Source organism: Bos javanicus, chromosome 11 (genome assembly GCF_032452875.1).
Source record: "Bos javanicus breed banteng chromosome 11, ARS-OSU_banteng_1.0, whole genome shotgun sequence".
NCBI lineage: Eukaryota > Metazoa > Chordata > Mammalia > Artiodactyla > Bovidae > Bos > Bos javanicus.
In genome coordinates, this window is record NC_083878.1 from 13,203,639 (window position 1) to 13,219,651 (window position 16,013).

The window sequence follows — 16,013 nt, forward strand, 5'->3', positions numbered from 1 at the left end:
TCCCGGAGATTATTCCAAGCAATGCTTAACCCTCATGAGAACCCCACAAGTAGGTACTATTATCGTTCCCATTCTCCAGATGAAGAAAGAGGCACAGAGGCCACTTGTACAGAAGCACACGTCCTCTCCCCGGCATAGGCAGGACTAGAAGCCAGATAGGTTGGCTCCAGAGCCCACACTTCTAGCCACTCAACTATACTGCCTTTTAGAGGAAGCGAGGATGATGGAAAGAGCTAAGGTCCAATGAAACAAAACCTTGGCCAGAAGCAGACATATAGACAAACAAAATAAGATGAAAATCAAAGGACCACAACACGAATGAGTCTGGTCCCTGGGGAAGCTGGGCGGCGTCAGGGCCTCCCCACTCCACTGCGGCCTGCATCCAAGCCTGAAGGCATCTTTGTGCCAAGCGGACCGGGAGGGGGGAGCGCGAGGCTGTGAGCTGCTCCCTGTCACCCGGGCTCAGCGTCTAAGCTTCTCCCACACGCACACACACACACACACAGAGCCCACAGAAAGCGTCCGATGGCTGGCACGTACCGTGATGAAGATGGGCTCATTGAACAGCTCCGCGGGAGAGTCAAACACATTGAAGAAGAGAGTCTGTTGGTTCAGGGCGAGAGGGAGACAGATGAAGGCCCGCTGAGCCCGGGGCCGGGAGGAGACGGCCACCACCCAGCCTCCAGGGCTGGTCCACACAGTGAGTGTGCGGTGGGCTCAACCCAGCACCAGGCTCTGGGGATTCAACCTCACGGAAGTGGTCATCTCAAGGACAGGGTGGCCGGTCCCACGGATGGTGGGGGTGTGGAGCAGGGGGAGCCCAAGGCAGGAGTAAGAGCAGGAGCCCTCTCTGCAGTTCCTCAGATAACCTACTCAGGACTGGCACTGCTCTCCACCCAATGTTTGTGCCATCTGCAAAACCTGAGTGAACTGCCAGGCGTCTGCTGTGTGCTCCCACCAAGGCACTAGCCCTAACCCAGGGGCTCCCACCTCATTGAAGATGGGGCTGTTTCCTTTGTGGATCCGCGTCCGCTTGGTCTGCCCAGCAGCGGTGACCTTGACCACAGGCTTGATGTTCACCCCTGGCAGCTGGCGTCCCTTGATCACCTGGACCCTGATCTGAAAGCCAGGAGAGGCTATGAGCCGGAGGAGAGGAAGAAGTCAGGCACGCACCCCCACCCCCACGCGAGAGTCAGAAATCTCAGGGCCCACCCTCACAGCCAGCCTCTTGGGACAGGTATTAAAAAGGAATTAGGAAGAACATCGTAAGAACAGTATTTTCCCACCAAGGTCCTTGGCATCTATAACACTCCATGGTGCCTCATAAGAGCTGCCAGGCTGCCCCAGGTAAGTTGCCAGCAGTAAATTCCAGGGGTGGCCCGAGAATCCAGTCCCTGTTCAGTTCCTGCACAAGCCCCATCTCAGACCCCTCGATGGTGATGTTCTTGGGGGACTTGAATACTCCTCACTGACAATTCCCTCAGAGGTCAGAGCTACATAGTGATGCAACCCCACTTCATCCTTATATAGTATAAGATGCAGCACAGAATGTCTGACATTCTTAGAAGTGAGTTTTCTTCATTGAACTTTCAATAAATGAGGGTTTCAAGAACATCTGTGCCTCCAAAGTTATCAAAAGATTTAAGAATATTACGTTTTAAAGTGTTAAAACTTTCATGAAAAAATAGTGTTTACTGGTTCTAATTTCTAACCAGCAATTATTTATTTTAAAAATAAGCTGCTGTAGGATATATTATCAATAGCAATGGGAAGAGGGAGTGAGTGATCTTTATTCTTTTCATTGTATTTTCCAAATTTTCTACCAAAAAAAATCATTTTTTTCATTTATTACTTATTTGGCTTCACTGGGTCTTAAATGTGGCATGTGGGATCTAGTTCCCTGACCAGGGATCGAACCTGGGCCCTCTGCATTAGGCGTCTTAAGCACTGGACCACCAGGTAAGTCCCAAAAGGTTTTTGTTTGTTTGTTTTAAGGAGAAAACAATGGCATGTCTTGCAAATAATAATAAATTAAAATTCTGTCTCTCAGGCAAACACGAAAGTGAAAGTGTTAGTCACTCAGTAGTGTTCAACTCTTTGTGACCCCATGGACCATAGCCCACCAGGCTCTTGTGTCCATGGGATCTTTCAGGCAAGAAGAGTGAAGTGGGCTGCCATTTCCTTCTCCAGGCTATCTTCCTGACCCAGGGATCAAATCAGGGTCTCCTGCATTGCAGGCAGATTCTTCACTGTCTGAGTCATCAGGGAAGCAGGCAAACATTGTGGGTTATAACTAAAACTTTTCTGAAATTACCACAATTTGGAACTGAAATATAGTTTTATAATTCATTGCATTTAATAAATAAATATTGATGTTTCCTGTTTTTAATTGTTAAAATAGTTCTGAAGTTAAATATCACTAAATGCAATTATATCAAAATGGAAAATTCTGTAGAAAAGAAAAAAAAAAAAAACAACAAGAAAAAGACCCAAATTAAATGAGAGAGGTTTTTGGATAAAAATAAGTCAAAGGGTTGGTTTTCATAGTTTTATTCTGTGACAAGCTTGAACAAATTCAAACTGCACATGACCTTCAGAAAAACCATGACTGTTAACAGGGGGAACGGATAGAGAAAAAAAGACAGGCAGAGCTTCTTAGATTTGGGGATCTTGTTCAAATGCAGATTGAGTCAGTGGGTCATGTTGAGCATGCCCCCAGGTGACAGCCATGCTGTTCTCACTTTGAACAAGTATTCCCAGCCAGTATTCTTGCCTGGGAAATCCCGTGGACAGGGGAGCCAGAGCACTGGCTAGGGGGCATCTGGCTGGGCAAACAGGTAACAGCTGTGGCGATGCTGGCGCTCTGCAGTGACGCCCCCCACCCCCTGCCTTTTTTTAAGAGTAAAACCAGGGGCTGGGCAGAGGCTTTTCCTAGAGGCCCCAAGACATGGCCTCTCCATCGAGCGTTTGCCCAGGACCCAGGGGAACCAGACTCCCCTCTTAGGACCTGCCCCACGGCTACACAGACAGGTCTAATGCTGGCCTCAGAGGCTGCCTCTGGCTGAAGGAGGATATCGCGGTCACCTGGAAGTCCTGCGGCTTGTCCGACAGAGGCTTGCTGGGCGCAGGCGCGCTTCTCTTCCTTCCCGCTCCGGGGTGGTAGGGGGGTGGATGGGAAGGTTGTTTCTTCGGGGTGCTGGGGGCCCCCGGGCCCAGAGCCCCGCCCTGCTCCAGGAATGGCTCGGCCTCGTCTCCCGTGAGCCCCTGGTCCTCAGTGTCCTCCTCTCCTCCTGTGTCTGGAGGAGAGGGTTGTAATGAGGCTGGGTCCCTCTGGCCCCTGGGTCCCAGCTGCCGGCAGACCCGATGGCCCAGCACCCACCTCCCCCGCCCCTCTCTTTCCCCAGCGGTCAGCCAGGATGGATGAGGGAGAAGAAGAAGAGCTTCCAACAGCTGAAACTTGAGGGGGGTCAGTCCGGTTAGCAGGCAGGAGGAGACAGAATGGCCCCAGCCCTCCCCACCAGGACCTGCAGGAGGAGCCCTCCTGGCTGCCTCGCCCCGCTCTGGGGAGCTGATGGCGGCAGCTAGTGAGCTGGTTACGGGCGCCAGGGCCGGCACAGCCCAGCCCGCCTCTCACCCGTGGGGGCCAGCCACTTCCTTCCAGAGTGTCTCGTGTCCACGGTGCTGTCACTGAGCAGGGACCAGGTCTCGGCCAGGCTCTGGCCCCCACCTGGCACATGGGCAGGGCACAGCCCCAGGAGGGGAGGGAGCTGGTGAGGGAAGCCAACCCAGGGCCCCCCACCCCACCAGCCCTGCCCGCCCCGCCTGCCCCTGCCCGACACAAAGCTCCGGAACAGGTGCCCTGTCTGTCCAGACGGACCTTCTCGCCACCTTCGGGGCAGAGCCTAACTTTGTCAGATCCACCTCAAAGTGGTCCCAGCACATTTGGGACCCTCGATCTCTCCATTTCGTTCACCAGGAGCACCTCCTTCTTCCTCCCTCAACCCCAGTCCAGAGGGATCACCCCACCTCTGAGTTCAGACAGTGCCAAGGCCAACAAGAGGGGCCCCGCTCTGCCTCCCCTGCCAGGAGCCCCACACGGGCCCCAGGAGGGGCTCAGGGCACACCTGGGATGGGTTCCCTTCACCAAGGGAGAAAGGCTGGAATCTTTCCCAGGGGCAAGACCCCACCCGGCCCATCTGTGTGCTTCCTACTCACTCCAGCAGGCTGAACTGTCATGTCCCCCCCAGCCACCACTGACAAGCCAGCCACCCGGGCTGGTCCTCACTTCACAGGGCCAGGAGAGGTAGGTAAAGGGCAACTGTGAGGCTTGGTCAGTCTGCTCACTTTTCACAAATAATAAACTGTAGGCCCAGAGGGGGAGTGACTGGCCCGAAGCCACACAGCTACTTGGTGTCAAGGCAAGACAGGAACTCATCCCCTGACATCAGCTCAGGGCTCTCAGGGAAAGTCCAACTCTTTAGCCACATGTCATTGCTAAAGACCTGCAGCGTGCTGGGCAGCGGGCAGGGCTCAGGCATCTCCTAGGATAGACCTGCTCCCCAGCACAGGCCCGCCCTCTAAAATTCCCACCTCTCTGGAGCTGCAGAGGGCCGGGTACCCAGCACCCGCACAACACCCTCCCTGAACAGCTGGCACTGGGAGGACGTCCTCACGCTAACCCTAGTGGCACCTACGGGGCATGCCTCCTGCTGCTTTATTTTGTAAGACAGAAGTCAGTTCTACAGACTTCCCACCCACCCACGGCCTCTCTTCGCCAGGCCCGGGCAGCCCCCAATCTAGGAAGGCACCCCCTTCCCAGGCTCAGGTGCCACCACTAGGCTTATCCCCCCACCCCTGCCAGGGTGAGGGTGGGCTCCTCACCAGCCACCATATCCATGTCAGGCAGAGTCGGGGAGGGTTCCAGAGGTGTTAAGGGTGGGAAGGTGGGCACGGCTCCAGGAAGCGGCGTGTAGGACACCTGCAGGACCAGCGAGGCCTGGAACAGATTGGGGTGAGAGGGCACCGGGTTACTGTGTTGGCCTCCGACCACCGCCCTCCAGCATGCTTCCTGTTCCTGCATCCCTGTTCCTTTCCTCCAAACCAGGAATGGAGTCTGGTTTGCAAGAGGCTCAGCAAAGCCACCCCCAGGGGCCCATCAACATAGTCATGTGGTTAGGAGCACTGAATCTGGAATCAAGTTCCACCACTCAGAAGCTGGGTGACTTTGGCAAGATCTGAAACCTCTCTGGGCCTCAGTTTCCTCATCTGTAAAATGGGGGTGGTGACAGCAATAGCACTTTCGGCATAGGGTCAAATGAGGATTAAATTAGTGAACTGAATGCCCAGCAAACTTCTATAAATGCATCAGTGAATGAACTTCACCTGCAGGATTTTTCAACTCTCAGCTTACGCCCATCTTCAGAAAAAAAAAGCCCCCTTGGCCACTCTGCTCAGTCAAGGGTCCTCCCCTGTTTCTCCACAGACAGCTCAGCCTCTCTCTGCTCAGGCCCAGATAGCACTGAAAGGATGAGGCCCTCTTTCCTCCCAGAAGCAACCCCCAGATGCTCTGGCTTTGATCAGCGAGGAGGGGTGACCCATCAGGCCGTTCACACAGACGGGGGAGGCTGCCTTGTGCCCCCACCCCAGCCAAGCCCACCAGGAGACCAGCACCCTTCAAAGGGCCTGAAGCAAAGGTACAGCCACGGCAGGTTCTCCAGTCTTGCTGCTCCCAGGCCAATGGAGGCCTGAGCAAGCCTTCCCTGGTCCAGCAGGCCTCCTGGGGCGGCCTTTTAATCCATCAGAGTAAGAAAAACTCCAAAGCATGAAAGTTTCAGAATGTAAAAGAAATGTAAAAGAAAATAAATTGCATAATCCCACCATTATTCACATTTTGATATAATTCTCTCCAATCTTTTTAAATGAATAATGTTCAGCTCTGCTGCTGCTAAGTCGCTTCAGTCGTGTCCGACTCTGTGCAACCCCGCAGACGGCAGCCCACCAGGCTCCCCCGTCCCTGGGATTCTCCAGGCAAGAACACTGGAGTGGGTTGCCATTTCCTTCTCCAATGCAGGAAAGCGAAAAGTGAAAGTGAAGTCGCTTAGTCGTGTCCGACTCTTAGCGACCCCATGGACTGCAGCCTACCAGGCTCTGCTGTACATCAAATATTTTTCTTTTACTTCATATGAGACAATAAGCATTTCCCCAAATTTTGATAAACTCTTTATAAATATAACTGTTAATGATGCATAATATCTTCTGTGAATCTAGTGAATTAATATATCTAGTGAATTACTCAGTGTAATTCACTAGACAGCCATCTCTGCTGAGTAATGTTAGGGATGTCCGGAAACCCTTGGAGCGAATCTTGGTCCTGAGATGGAAGGAGCTCACAGTCCTGGGTGTATCCAGCTCTGGAGCTTGAACCCTTCAGGCTGGGGCCTGGACTTGGGCAGCCAGGCTAAGGGAGAGCAGGGCGGGGGTGTGTGTGGTGGGTGAGGAAGGGTGCTCAGAACACTGAGGAAGGAGGCTGGACGCAGTTCGCCATCCCAGGAGCCCTAGTAGGAGGCCCAGCAAGGCAATGAGACCCTTAAGTCCCAGATCCAAGGCATTATCCTAACGGCCGTGCAGGTTCCTCAACCACCACCAGGTGTCGCCACTTGAGCTGCCAGCGCGCCCCCAACCCCAAGCTCTAGCGACACAAAGAACAGGCGCTCAGGCGGCCCCAGATAACCAGAGCCGCCCACAGCCACGCCCATCTCCCTGAGCCGCCAATTCAGGTCTGGGGTGGCCTTTCTTCATTTCATCCAAAGGCAATTTGGGCTCTTCGGAGCAGTAACGAATTCCAGGGTTAGGCCAGAGAAGGTAGATGACCCAGGAACATCTATTTTTGTGCCAGAAAACAAGGAAATATTCAAAGAAATATAGAAACGTGCCAACAGGACCTTTTGACATGTTTTGCTATTTTAAACATGAAAATGAATGATGATGGTAACAGACTAAACCACTGAATAAAACAGGAATATATGAATCCATATAGAAATAAATGAATAAATACGACAGGAGGACACTTTTCCTTACAGTGGAATGCCAGATGATTAATGCAGAAAAAAATTAATAATTGATTTAAGAAACCACCATTTGGCAAGCATCGAAGCAACAATCCAACCAAGAAATAACAGTGAGTGTTAAACCTGCTGGATAAATATTAGATACGGAACAAAGTATTTAGAGTCACAAAGCACCTTCCCCCTGTCCCCAAATCCTTACTTATTAGAAAGGGGAATGGATGCAAGATTGGCGGAGAAACCCAGCAAATGCCAGGTGATCAAATGATCCAGGGTAATCACACAGAAATGAAACAAATCAAAATCCTGCCACTCTAGGACATGATGGGGTCAGCACAGCATTGCGGTGTTCTATTCCTGCCAAAGATAAACACCCTAAATCTAATTGTAGGCAGCTTCTTTACCAGCTGAGCCACAAGGGAAGTCCAAGAATACTGGAGTGGGTAGCCGATCCCTTCTCCAGCAGATCTTCCTGACCCAGGAATCGAACTGGGAATCCTGCATTGCAGGCAGATTCTTTACCATCTGAGCAATCAGGGAAGCCCAGTCATGAGGAAACAGCAAGCAAATATGAACAGGGGGACATCCTACAGGAAAACTGGCCTGGATTCCCCAAAGTCTCGAGGTGACAAGGTTATAAAAGTCAGACTGAGGAATTCTCCCAGGGAGATGGGGACTAAAGAGATGGAAACGACTAACACAACACATGATCCTTAATTGGATCCTTTTATTATAAAGGGCACTGTTGATAAAACTGATAAAACTTGAATGAGAATCTGTGGGTTCAATGGTAGTGTCACGTCAACATTAATTTCCTCTTTTTGAAGGTTTCGTTGTGGTTATGTAGGAGAAAGTCCTTAATCAGGGAAAATACACACTAAATTCAGGATGAGGAGTCAGGAGAAGGAATCAAATGGCTTAGAACAAAATATTCTTTCAACCACTTTTGCAGCTTTGCTGAATCTTAAATTATTTTAAAATAGAAGGTTCTGAAAATCTGAGAAATTTGCTTCTGCTATAACCACAGGAATCTCATTTAACAGAGATGAATGAAGCCCCCCTAACATGTGGTGGCTGAGGGCTTCTGACCCTAGGACCAGATTCCTTTGAAGAACAAGAACTTCCTGTTTCTCAGGGCTTACCTTGCCCAGCCACCATCCTTCACCACCTGGGGGCTTCCGGTACATCATCTCTGTGCAGAAGTGGAGTGTAACTGCTCCACGCTGTGGACTGGGTGCCATTAGCAGTAGCCTCTGAAGCCCAAGACCATCCAGGTAATCCCTCCCCTCCTGGAGTTTCCTGAGCATCAGATCTCCACACTGAGAGCCTCCACCAACCTCCTGAAGACTTAGCAACATGCCGGTGGCTCCAGGCACGTGAAGAGACCTCAGGCACAAAGCCAGTTCCATCTTTTACATGCCCATCAAGGAGCAACAGGAACATTCCTGGCAGCTTCCAAGGACCTAGAGCCCAGGATCTAGAATAGATCTCGCAGCAGGGGGCAAGCTCCAGGGTCCACTGCTTCATGCCCAGGGTTGGTTAATTCTGGAGACCTCTAGCTCTATTGAGAGTTAGGGAAACGGGGCCTGTCTGTGGGCCTCACTCAGGGTCAGGACCTCCCATCCTCACTGGGACATCATATCTCATAGCCTGTCCCCTTCTCTAGACATAACCAGAGCTGAGATTCTCTTTCTGTGGGATATATGTGAGCCCCATGCTCTCCTAGACAGTGACCCTGGCCCCCAGCCCCCAGTGGGACCCTCTTTAAGGCCCTCCATATCGAGGCACTCCATCTGACAGCCCTGTCCCTCAGCTCCTCAGCCCCAGCACTGGTGACCATGCATGCATCCTGTCACAGGCCATTATCAGTCAGTCACGAGCCCATCAAAGCATGCTGCCCTGGAGCAGGTAACCTCAGTTACATGGTCTGCTATCTGGGGCTCACAGTCAACAATACCACAGAATTCTGGAAGGTCCTGTCTGGCCCACAGGCTAAGAGGGTCCAGGAAACCAGACACCAGGAAAGGCAAAAAGACAGACAGCCTCATCAGATCCTTCTACAGGTTACAGGCCCCAACTCCCGGATCCTTCGCCTACCCTGCCGTGTTCAGCCCCACTGCTCACTGCCTGCTTGCTGGGCCACAGCCCTCCAACCCTGAGCTTAGGAAAACCAACCCTGGACCCACCCACCCCCACCGCTCCCAACACACTTCACACGCCTGGGTCACATTTACATTTCCCTCAGACAACACTCAGAAGCTGGCAGGAAGATAAGATGCGGTCCTGAGCTGGGGCAGGGGTGGCTGGCGGCATCTCGGTCACTTGAAGGATACTCAGGGATTCACCAGAGCACCTCAGTGCCTGCTCCCAACATGCAGGGCCCATCTGGCTCCCCGGCCCATCCCGCCACTGGGTTTCATGCGCTCTTCTCACCCAGCGGGTTTCCCTTTCTGATCAGACTCTAGCTTGTAAGGCTGAGGAGCTACTGACATGGTTTTCATGGTGTATCATCCACACCCTCATCAGTAAGCTGCAATGGAAACACATTTGTGAGTATGTTGCTCTCCTTTATGTGTGTCCAGTGCCCTCGTGGGCCGAGAGACTCCCCCAGGACAAGGGTAGTGTTGTCCACTTCAGGCTAGAGGCGTCTGGATAAAGTTGGCATCTTTTCGTGGCACACAGCCCAGTGTGCCACGTCTGAAGGGACTTGGGTGAGAATGACAGGCAGGTGGAGCCCACAGGCCAGCCCACTGCAGGCTCCCCCCCCTCCTCCTCAGTCTTGCTGGGTTTCCTAACGATCCCACAGTCAGCCTCACAATCTCCCATCACACCATCAGCAGCTTCCTTTGGCCCTCTGAGGTCGTCTGAGCCACAGCTAACTGGGGATGTCTGGCAAGCTCTGCCCGCCAGACTCAGCCCAGAAACCAACCTCAGAAAATGGCCAGTGAGAATCCACAGCTGCTGACGGGGCTCTCCGTCCCTCTGACCACATCCCCTGCTCTGTGTGCTCCTGATTGCCGTGCAACCAGCCCCAGGCCCCAGGCCCGGGTGGGGAGTCCCAGTTCAGAGGGTCTCGGGACCTGCCTGGGGCTGCAGTGGAACTCAGCTCTATCACAGAGGCTAGAGGGTGGTCCCAGACACTCTCCACAGGCCAGAGACACCTCTTGGGCTGAAGGGAAGGAGGTACCAGGCTATACTGCAATTTATAAGACATATATTGCGTCATTGAGACGACCAAAGCATATTTTTCATATATAATTGGTCTTTGTCCACATTTCCTGGCTTACAGCTCCCCAAACTCTTGGAATTTCCTAAGTGTTGAGAGTATCAAAGGTATCTCTTGTTATGTTAATGCGGTAACTTCTGGACCTCATCTGAGGCTGGAGCTGATTGCCAGGAGGACCAAACCTGTGACTGGAGGGTTGTAACTTCAGTCTTGCCCCTAACCTCCAAGGATGAGAGAGGGGCTGGAGGTTGAATCAATCACTGATGGCCAGTGATTTAATCAACCATGCCTATGCAATGAAACCCCGAAAGGATGTGATTCAGGGAGCTTCTGGGTGGAGACTGGGGAGCGTGGTGCTCCTGGAGAGAGCATGAAGCTTTGTGCTCTTTCCTGAACCTTGCCCTGGGTGTCTCTTCTGTCTGGCTATTCCTTAGATATATCCTTTTATAATAAACCCATAATCCAGCAAGTAAAATGTTTCCCTGAGTTCTGTAAGCCACTCTAGCAAATTCCCTGAACCTGAGGAGGAGGTCCTGGGAACCTCTGATCTATAGCCAGTTGCTTAGAAGCACAGGTAACAGCCTGGGCTTGCCACTAGCATCTGAAAGGGGGCGGGGGCAGGCCTGAGCCCTTAACCCTCGGGATCTGCTGCTATAGCCAGGTAGATGGTGTCAGAATTGAGTTGAATCATTGCTACCCAGCTGGTATCCGGGCATTGCTGATTGGCATGGAGAAGCCTCCACACACACACACACATTGGAGGTGGGTCCAGGAGGTGGGTCCGGGAGGGACCCCGTGTTCCACTCCCACCCATCACCTTCTGGCTCTCACACCCTTCTTGGAGACATGGTCTGGGACGGAGTGGCAAGCTCCGCAGACAGCCAGGAGTCCCAGCCTAGGGAAGAGAAGGCAGTCAGCTCCTTGCTGGTGCTTGGGAAGTGCAGACAGAGTGCCAGAACACAGCGAGAGGAGGTGAGGTGAGGCAGCTGGGGAGTCACAGCCAGGCTCAGCCCCATGGTCGGTGTCTCAGGGGCTGGGGGGCCCTTGAGCTAGAGGGGAGCAGGGGCGGGCAGGCTGGCAGAAAACACCAATGTCACAGATGCACAGAGGGTGTGAGAGAAGAGAGGTTTGAGCAGCTCAGTCAGGAAGCGAAAGACTCTGGTTGGAGGCACTGGGGGCCTGACACACGGCAAAGTGGGCAACCCCCATCCCTGAGAGCAGGGGGAAACCACCAGGCAGATCCCCTGACTCCAAACACCTGTGTCCCCTGCTGCCTCGATGCCCTCCTTGACTCCTCCATCAGTGCTCTACGTCTCCGGAGCCTGCCCTGGCCATCTTCAGGATCCCCAGAAGGGCCAGCTCAGAAGTCTCAGAAGTCCTAGAGCTCTTCCTGAAGAGCTCCAAGGGAGGATAAAAGGGATTCAGCAGGCGATGCAGTCTGCACGGACTAGAATGTTCTACCAGTGAGCACTGTCTGAGACAGGGATGGATTCTCTAAGAGACATTTCCCCATCAGAGAAGAATCCCAGCCTTGAGGAGCCTGAGACATGGTTGGGGAAAACTCCAGTATCAGAAGGGCAGTGACCCCAGAGTCCACTCAAGTCCCTTCAACCGCTGAGAGTCGGGAGACACACCCCCTGATTCGTCCCCATCTGGACACCGATTCACCGTGTGACTTCAGTCACTCACTCTCTTCCTCCAGCTCCCAGTTCCAAGCAGTGCTTCCACTCTGTAGAGCTCTGCCCAGACCGGCCACTTCCTGACTCACCAAGCCAGCCAAGAGCCCCCAACCTCACACACTCTCCACTCGGCAAGGTGGCCACACTCTGAGAGACTCCCCAGGACCCCACCGAGAGGAAGTATTTCCAAATCGATATACTCCCCAGTGCATGCTGGGAGGTGGGGCTGACCCAGAGGAAAGGTCAGGAATTCTACAGACCATGAAGAAAGGACCCCGCAGGGTATATTTAGCTCACTAAAAATAACGGAAGGCCGGGGATGAGGGCTGGGAATTGTCTGGGAGGGCTAGGAGAACACTGGGAAGGCTGGGGGAGGAGCAGGATGAACAATGGTGGACGGTAGGGGGGCCTGACAGGTCCTGGCCGGCAGGGGAGGGGGATGTCTGCCTCCCTCCCGCTGTGATCTGTGACCCAGATGACTCAGCTATTCCAGACCCGAAGAAGGGCCTGGATGATAAGGAAGGACTACCAGGGAGATTGGGGTGCCGTAAGCAAGGCCGCCAGGAAGCTTGGGAAGGCATCAGGTTTCCAGTGAAACACCAGTCCCAGGAGGTGACCCGGGGCAGACTGGTGTGAGGCAAGGCTGGCTCGAGCCCTGCTGGTGGGGCCCAGCTCCCTCTTCTGCCCCTCCCATCCTAGCCACCCCTGGGCCCCTCCTGAGCACCCAGAGCTTCAATCAGGGTGGGCTAGGCCTGGGTGCTGGGGGCTGGACCTTGACACATGACTGGGGTCAGAGAGCAAGGCCTCTGACAGAAACCGGCCGGATACAGAGGCCAGTGGACACTTACCCCTGTGGGCTGCTTCTTGGTGTCCAGCAGTGGGGCATTGAAGCTGGCAGACAGGCTGGGGGTGGCGAGGACTTCCCGGAGGGGGATGTTGGCTTCCCCCAGGAACCTGAGAAGAGAGAAAAGTAGAAAGTCAAAAAAGCAGCCAAATGCGCCCTGTTCTTCTCCCAAATACCCTTCATCACTGCCACCTCTCAGATAACCCATGGACAGGCTGATCTGCCTAGAACACCTAGGAACCCTCAGGACTTCCCTTGCAGTCTGCCGCGGTTACCCCATCACCAGGCCTGGAAGGCCAGGCCCCTTTCCGGGCACCAGAAGAATAAGAGACGCTTTCCTTTCCCCCAAGGTCAACTTTGACCCCTTATGCCCCTCCCCAGAGGCACAACATCACCACCCCCACGTGCCTGGGCTGTCCTACCCTTCAGACCTAAACAGTCCACCAGAGCAGCCCCTCCTGGAAGCCACCTGCATTCTCCTCTCCCTCCGCAGCTCTCCTGACCTGCCACTACACAGACCTTCCACCTATTGTCCCCGAGCTGGGCCAGCAAGGAGGGTGAAGGGAAAACACACAGACCCTCCTATCTCCAAACACAGGGAGAGAGGAAAGTCGGAGCGGGGAAGTCTGCCCCACTCCCAGAGGCCCAGGACTATCACCCACACATGCGAGGCCATATCTCTGAACAAGGGGAGAGGGCCCATAAATGGATGGTCTCTTAGGAAAGAGAAGGTCGTCACTTGATGACCAGTGAAGGGACCCTTCCGAGGGGGCCAAGGGAAAAGGTTGTGTCTCTAAGCCAAAAAGTGAGCAAAGTGTGTTCTGCAGCAGTAAGGTCATCAGAGCAGCAAGTGGCTTGGTCAGTCAGAACTGCGGCTGTGTCTGCATCCAACTTGGGCATGATTCCGCACCTTACTGTCGGGACCTGAACGACCAGTCACAGATGCGCTTCATCATTTGCTTCATAATTTTTTTCCTGATGGGTAAGTAGCACACCTGTTATCTGGGACCTCCATCTTCCTGGTGTCTACAACACTTGATTCGAAGATGAATTTTTATGACTCATGAAATAAAACTTCCATCTTGACCTAATCAACTAATTGTTAAAACTGGCTGTTCACAATGATGTAGCACTTCACATTCACTTCTACTATCAAGAAACAGAAAGCAGAGAAGGGAGACATGTACATGTATGGCTGAGTCCCTTTGCTGTCCACCTGAAACTACCACATTGTTCATCGGCTCTACTTCAATATAAAATAAAAAGTTAAAAAAAAAAAAGAAATAGAAGACAACCAATGTTGGCAAGGATGTTGAGGAACTGAAACCCTTGTGGTGAGAAATTGAAACATTGGTTGGAATGGAAAAGGCTGCAGCAACTATGGAAAGCAGCAGGGTAGTTCCTCAAAAAGTTAAACACAGAATTACCATATGATGTAGCAATTCCTCTTCTGAGTAGATCCCCGGAAGAATTTAAATCAGGCACTCAAAGAGATACTTGGACACCCAAGTTCGTAACAGCCTTATTCACAATTGCCAAAAGGAGGAAGCAACCCAAGTGCGTAACATTAGATGAATAAATAAAATGTGGTAAATGTACACAATGGAGTATTACTGAGTCTTAAAGAGGAGGAAAAGTCTGACACTTGCTACACATGGATGAACCTGGGAGATACTATGCCAAGTGAACTAAGACAGACACAAAAAGACAAATATTGTATGGTGACCTAGAGGGGTTAAATCCATAGGGACAGAAAGCAGATTAGTGGTTATGTGGGGCAGGGGATGAGGGAAGAGGGAGTCATTATTTAGGGGGTACAGAGTTTCAGTCTAAGGAAGATGAAAAGTTCTGGAGATGGATAATGGCAATGGCTGCACAAATTGTAAATGTACTTAACACCACTGAACATCAAAACGGTTAAGTGGTAAGTTTTGTTATGTATGTTTTATCACGATAAAAATAAATTAAAAAACTAGCTGTTTGTGTAAGTTTCTTGGCAATAAAATTCCCTTATCTCCATCCCTCTTGGAACCAGCAGACTCTTAGTTGCTTTGCAAGTTTCTTTGTTAGCAAGGCAATAACCCTGACACATACATGCGTGTGTACATGCTAAATAGCTTCAGCTGTGTCTGATCCTTTGTGAACCTATGGACTGTAGCCCGCCAGGCTCCTCTGTCCATGGGATTCTCCAGGCAAGAATACTGGAGTGGGTTGCCATGCCCTCCTGCAGGGGATCTTCCTGACTCAAGGATCAAACCCACAACTCCTGCGGCTCCTGCATTGCAGGTGGATTCTTTACCACTGAGCCACCGGGAAAGCCCAGCCTGATATTTACTCAAGACCAATTTTTCTAACATTTCTTTACAGAAGATGCCGTAAAAAAGAAAACCACAAGCCCAAAATGGTGTCATTCTTGCTAAAGCCCATAGTACCAAACCTAGATTTAATTATGGGTCTAACTGCAGTTTCAACTTTTCCCAGAAATGTAACCTTAATAGGCCAGTCTGGAATATTCTGGTCAAGCACCAAAATGGACATCTGTCATGTGGGCCCTCTCTACCCCACCCCCACCACAGCCAGTGGAAGACAAGGTAATCAGCATGATAAACCCTTGCCTGATCCCTTCTCAACTCCCAAAAACTTGATGTCCTGGCTTAAAAATAACCCTTTATTTTCTTTTGTTAATATCTTCTTGCCCCACCCACCTTCTGCCTATAAAACTTTCCATTTTGTACAACCCCGTGGAGCACCTTTCTAGTTGCTTTAAATTCATGAGTCATTGTGAAAGTGGAAGTATTAGACACTCAGTCTTGTCCGGCTCTTTGCAACCCCATGAACTATAGCCTCCCAGGCTCCTCTGTCCATGGAATTCTCCACACAAGAATACTGGACTGGGTAGCCATTCCCTTCTCCAGGGCATCTTCCCAACCCAGGGATGAAAGCCAGGTCTCCTGCATTGCAGGTGGGCTCTTTACCATCTGAGCCACCAAAGAAGTCCAGTCAATTCATGAGTTATTGAATAGAACCAATTAGATCTTCAGATTTACTTGGTTCAATTTTGTTTTTCAACAAAGCTAAAGGGAGAGGTGTTTGCTAATATTCATTCCAGAGTTCTAAAACCACTCAGGATGCTAGGAATCACATTTTCTAGAATTCAGACTGGTTTTGTTAGGGGAACCGCTGACTGAAACTGACTTACC

General features: G+C 51.8%; 1 protein-coding gene across 21 annotated transcripts in view; it reads right to left on the minus strand.

The window, feature by feature from the left end:
- DYSF (dysferlin) overlaps positions 1-16,013 on the minus strand; it is a 223,156-nt gene that overhangs the window by 159,701 nt on the left and 47,442 nt on the right. For 12 of the 21 annotated variants that reach the window (XM_061431947.1, XM_061431954.1, XM_061431961.1 and 9 more), the window contains 6 exons: positions 12,818-12,923; positions 4,882-4,996; positions 3,635-3,727; positions 3,085-3,296; positions 991-1,119; positions 541-603 (listed from right to left, as the gene is read on the minus strand). In XM_061431947.1, coding sequence (XP_061287931.1) covers positions 541-603; positions 991-1,119; positions 3,085-3,296; positions 3,635-3,727; positions 4,882-4,996; positions 12,818-12,923 — 718 coding nt within the window. The remainder of the gene's footprint in view (positions 1-540; positions 604-990; positions 1,120-3,084; positions 3,297-3,634; positions 3,728-4,881; positions 4,997-12,817; positions 12,924-16,013) is intronic. The other 9 variants (XM_061431964.1, XM_061431959.1, XM_061431968.1 and 6 more) reach the window with 1 other exon arrangement.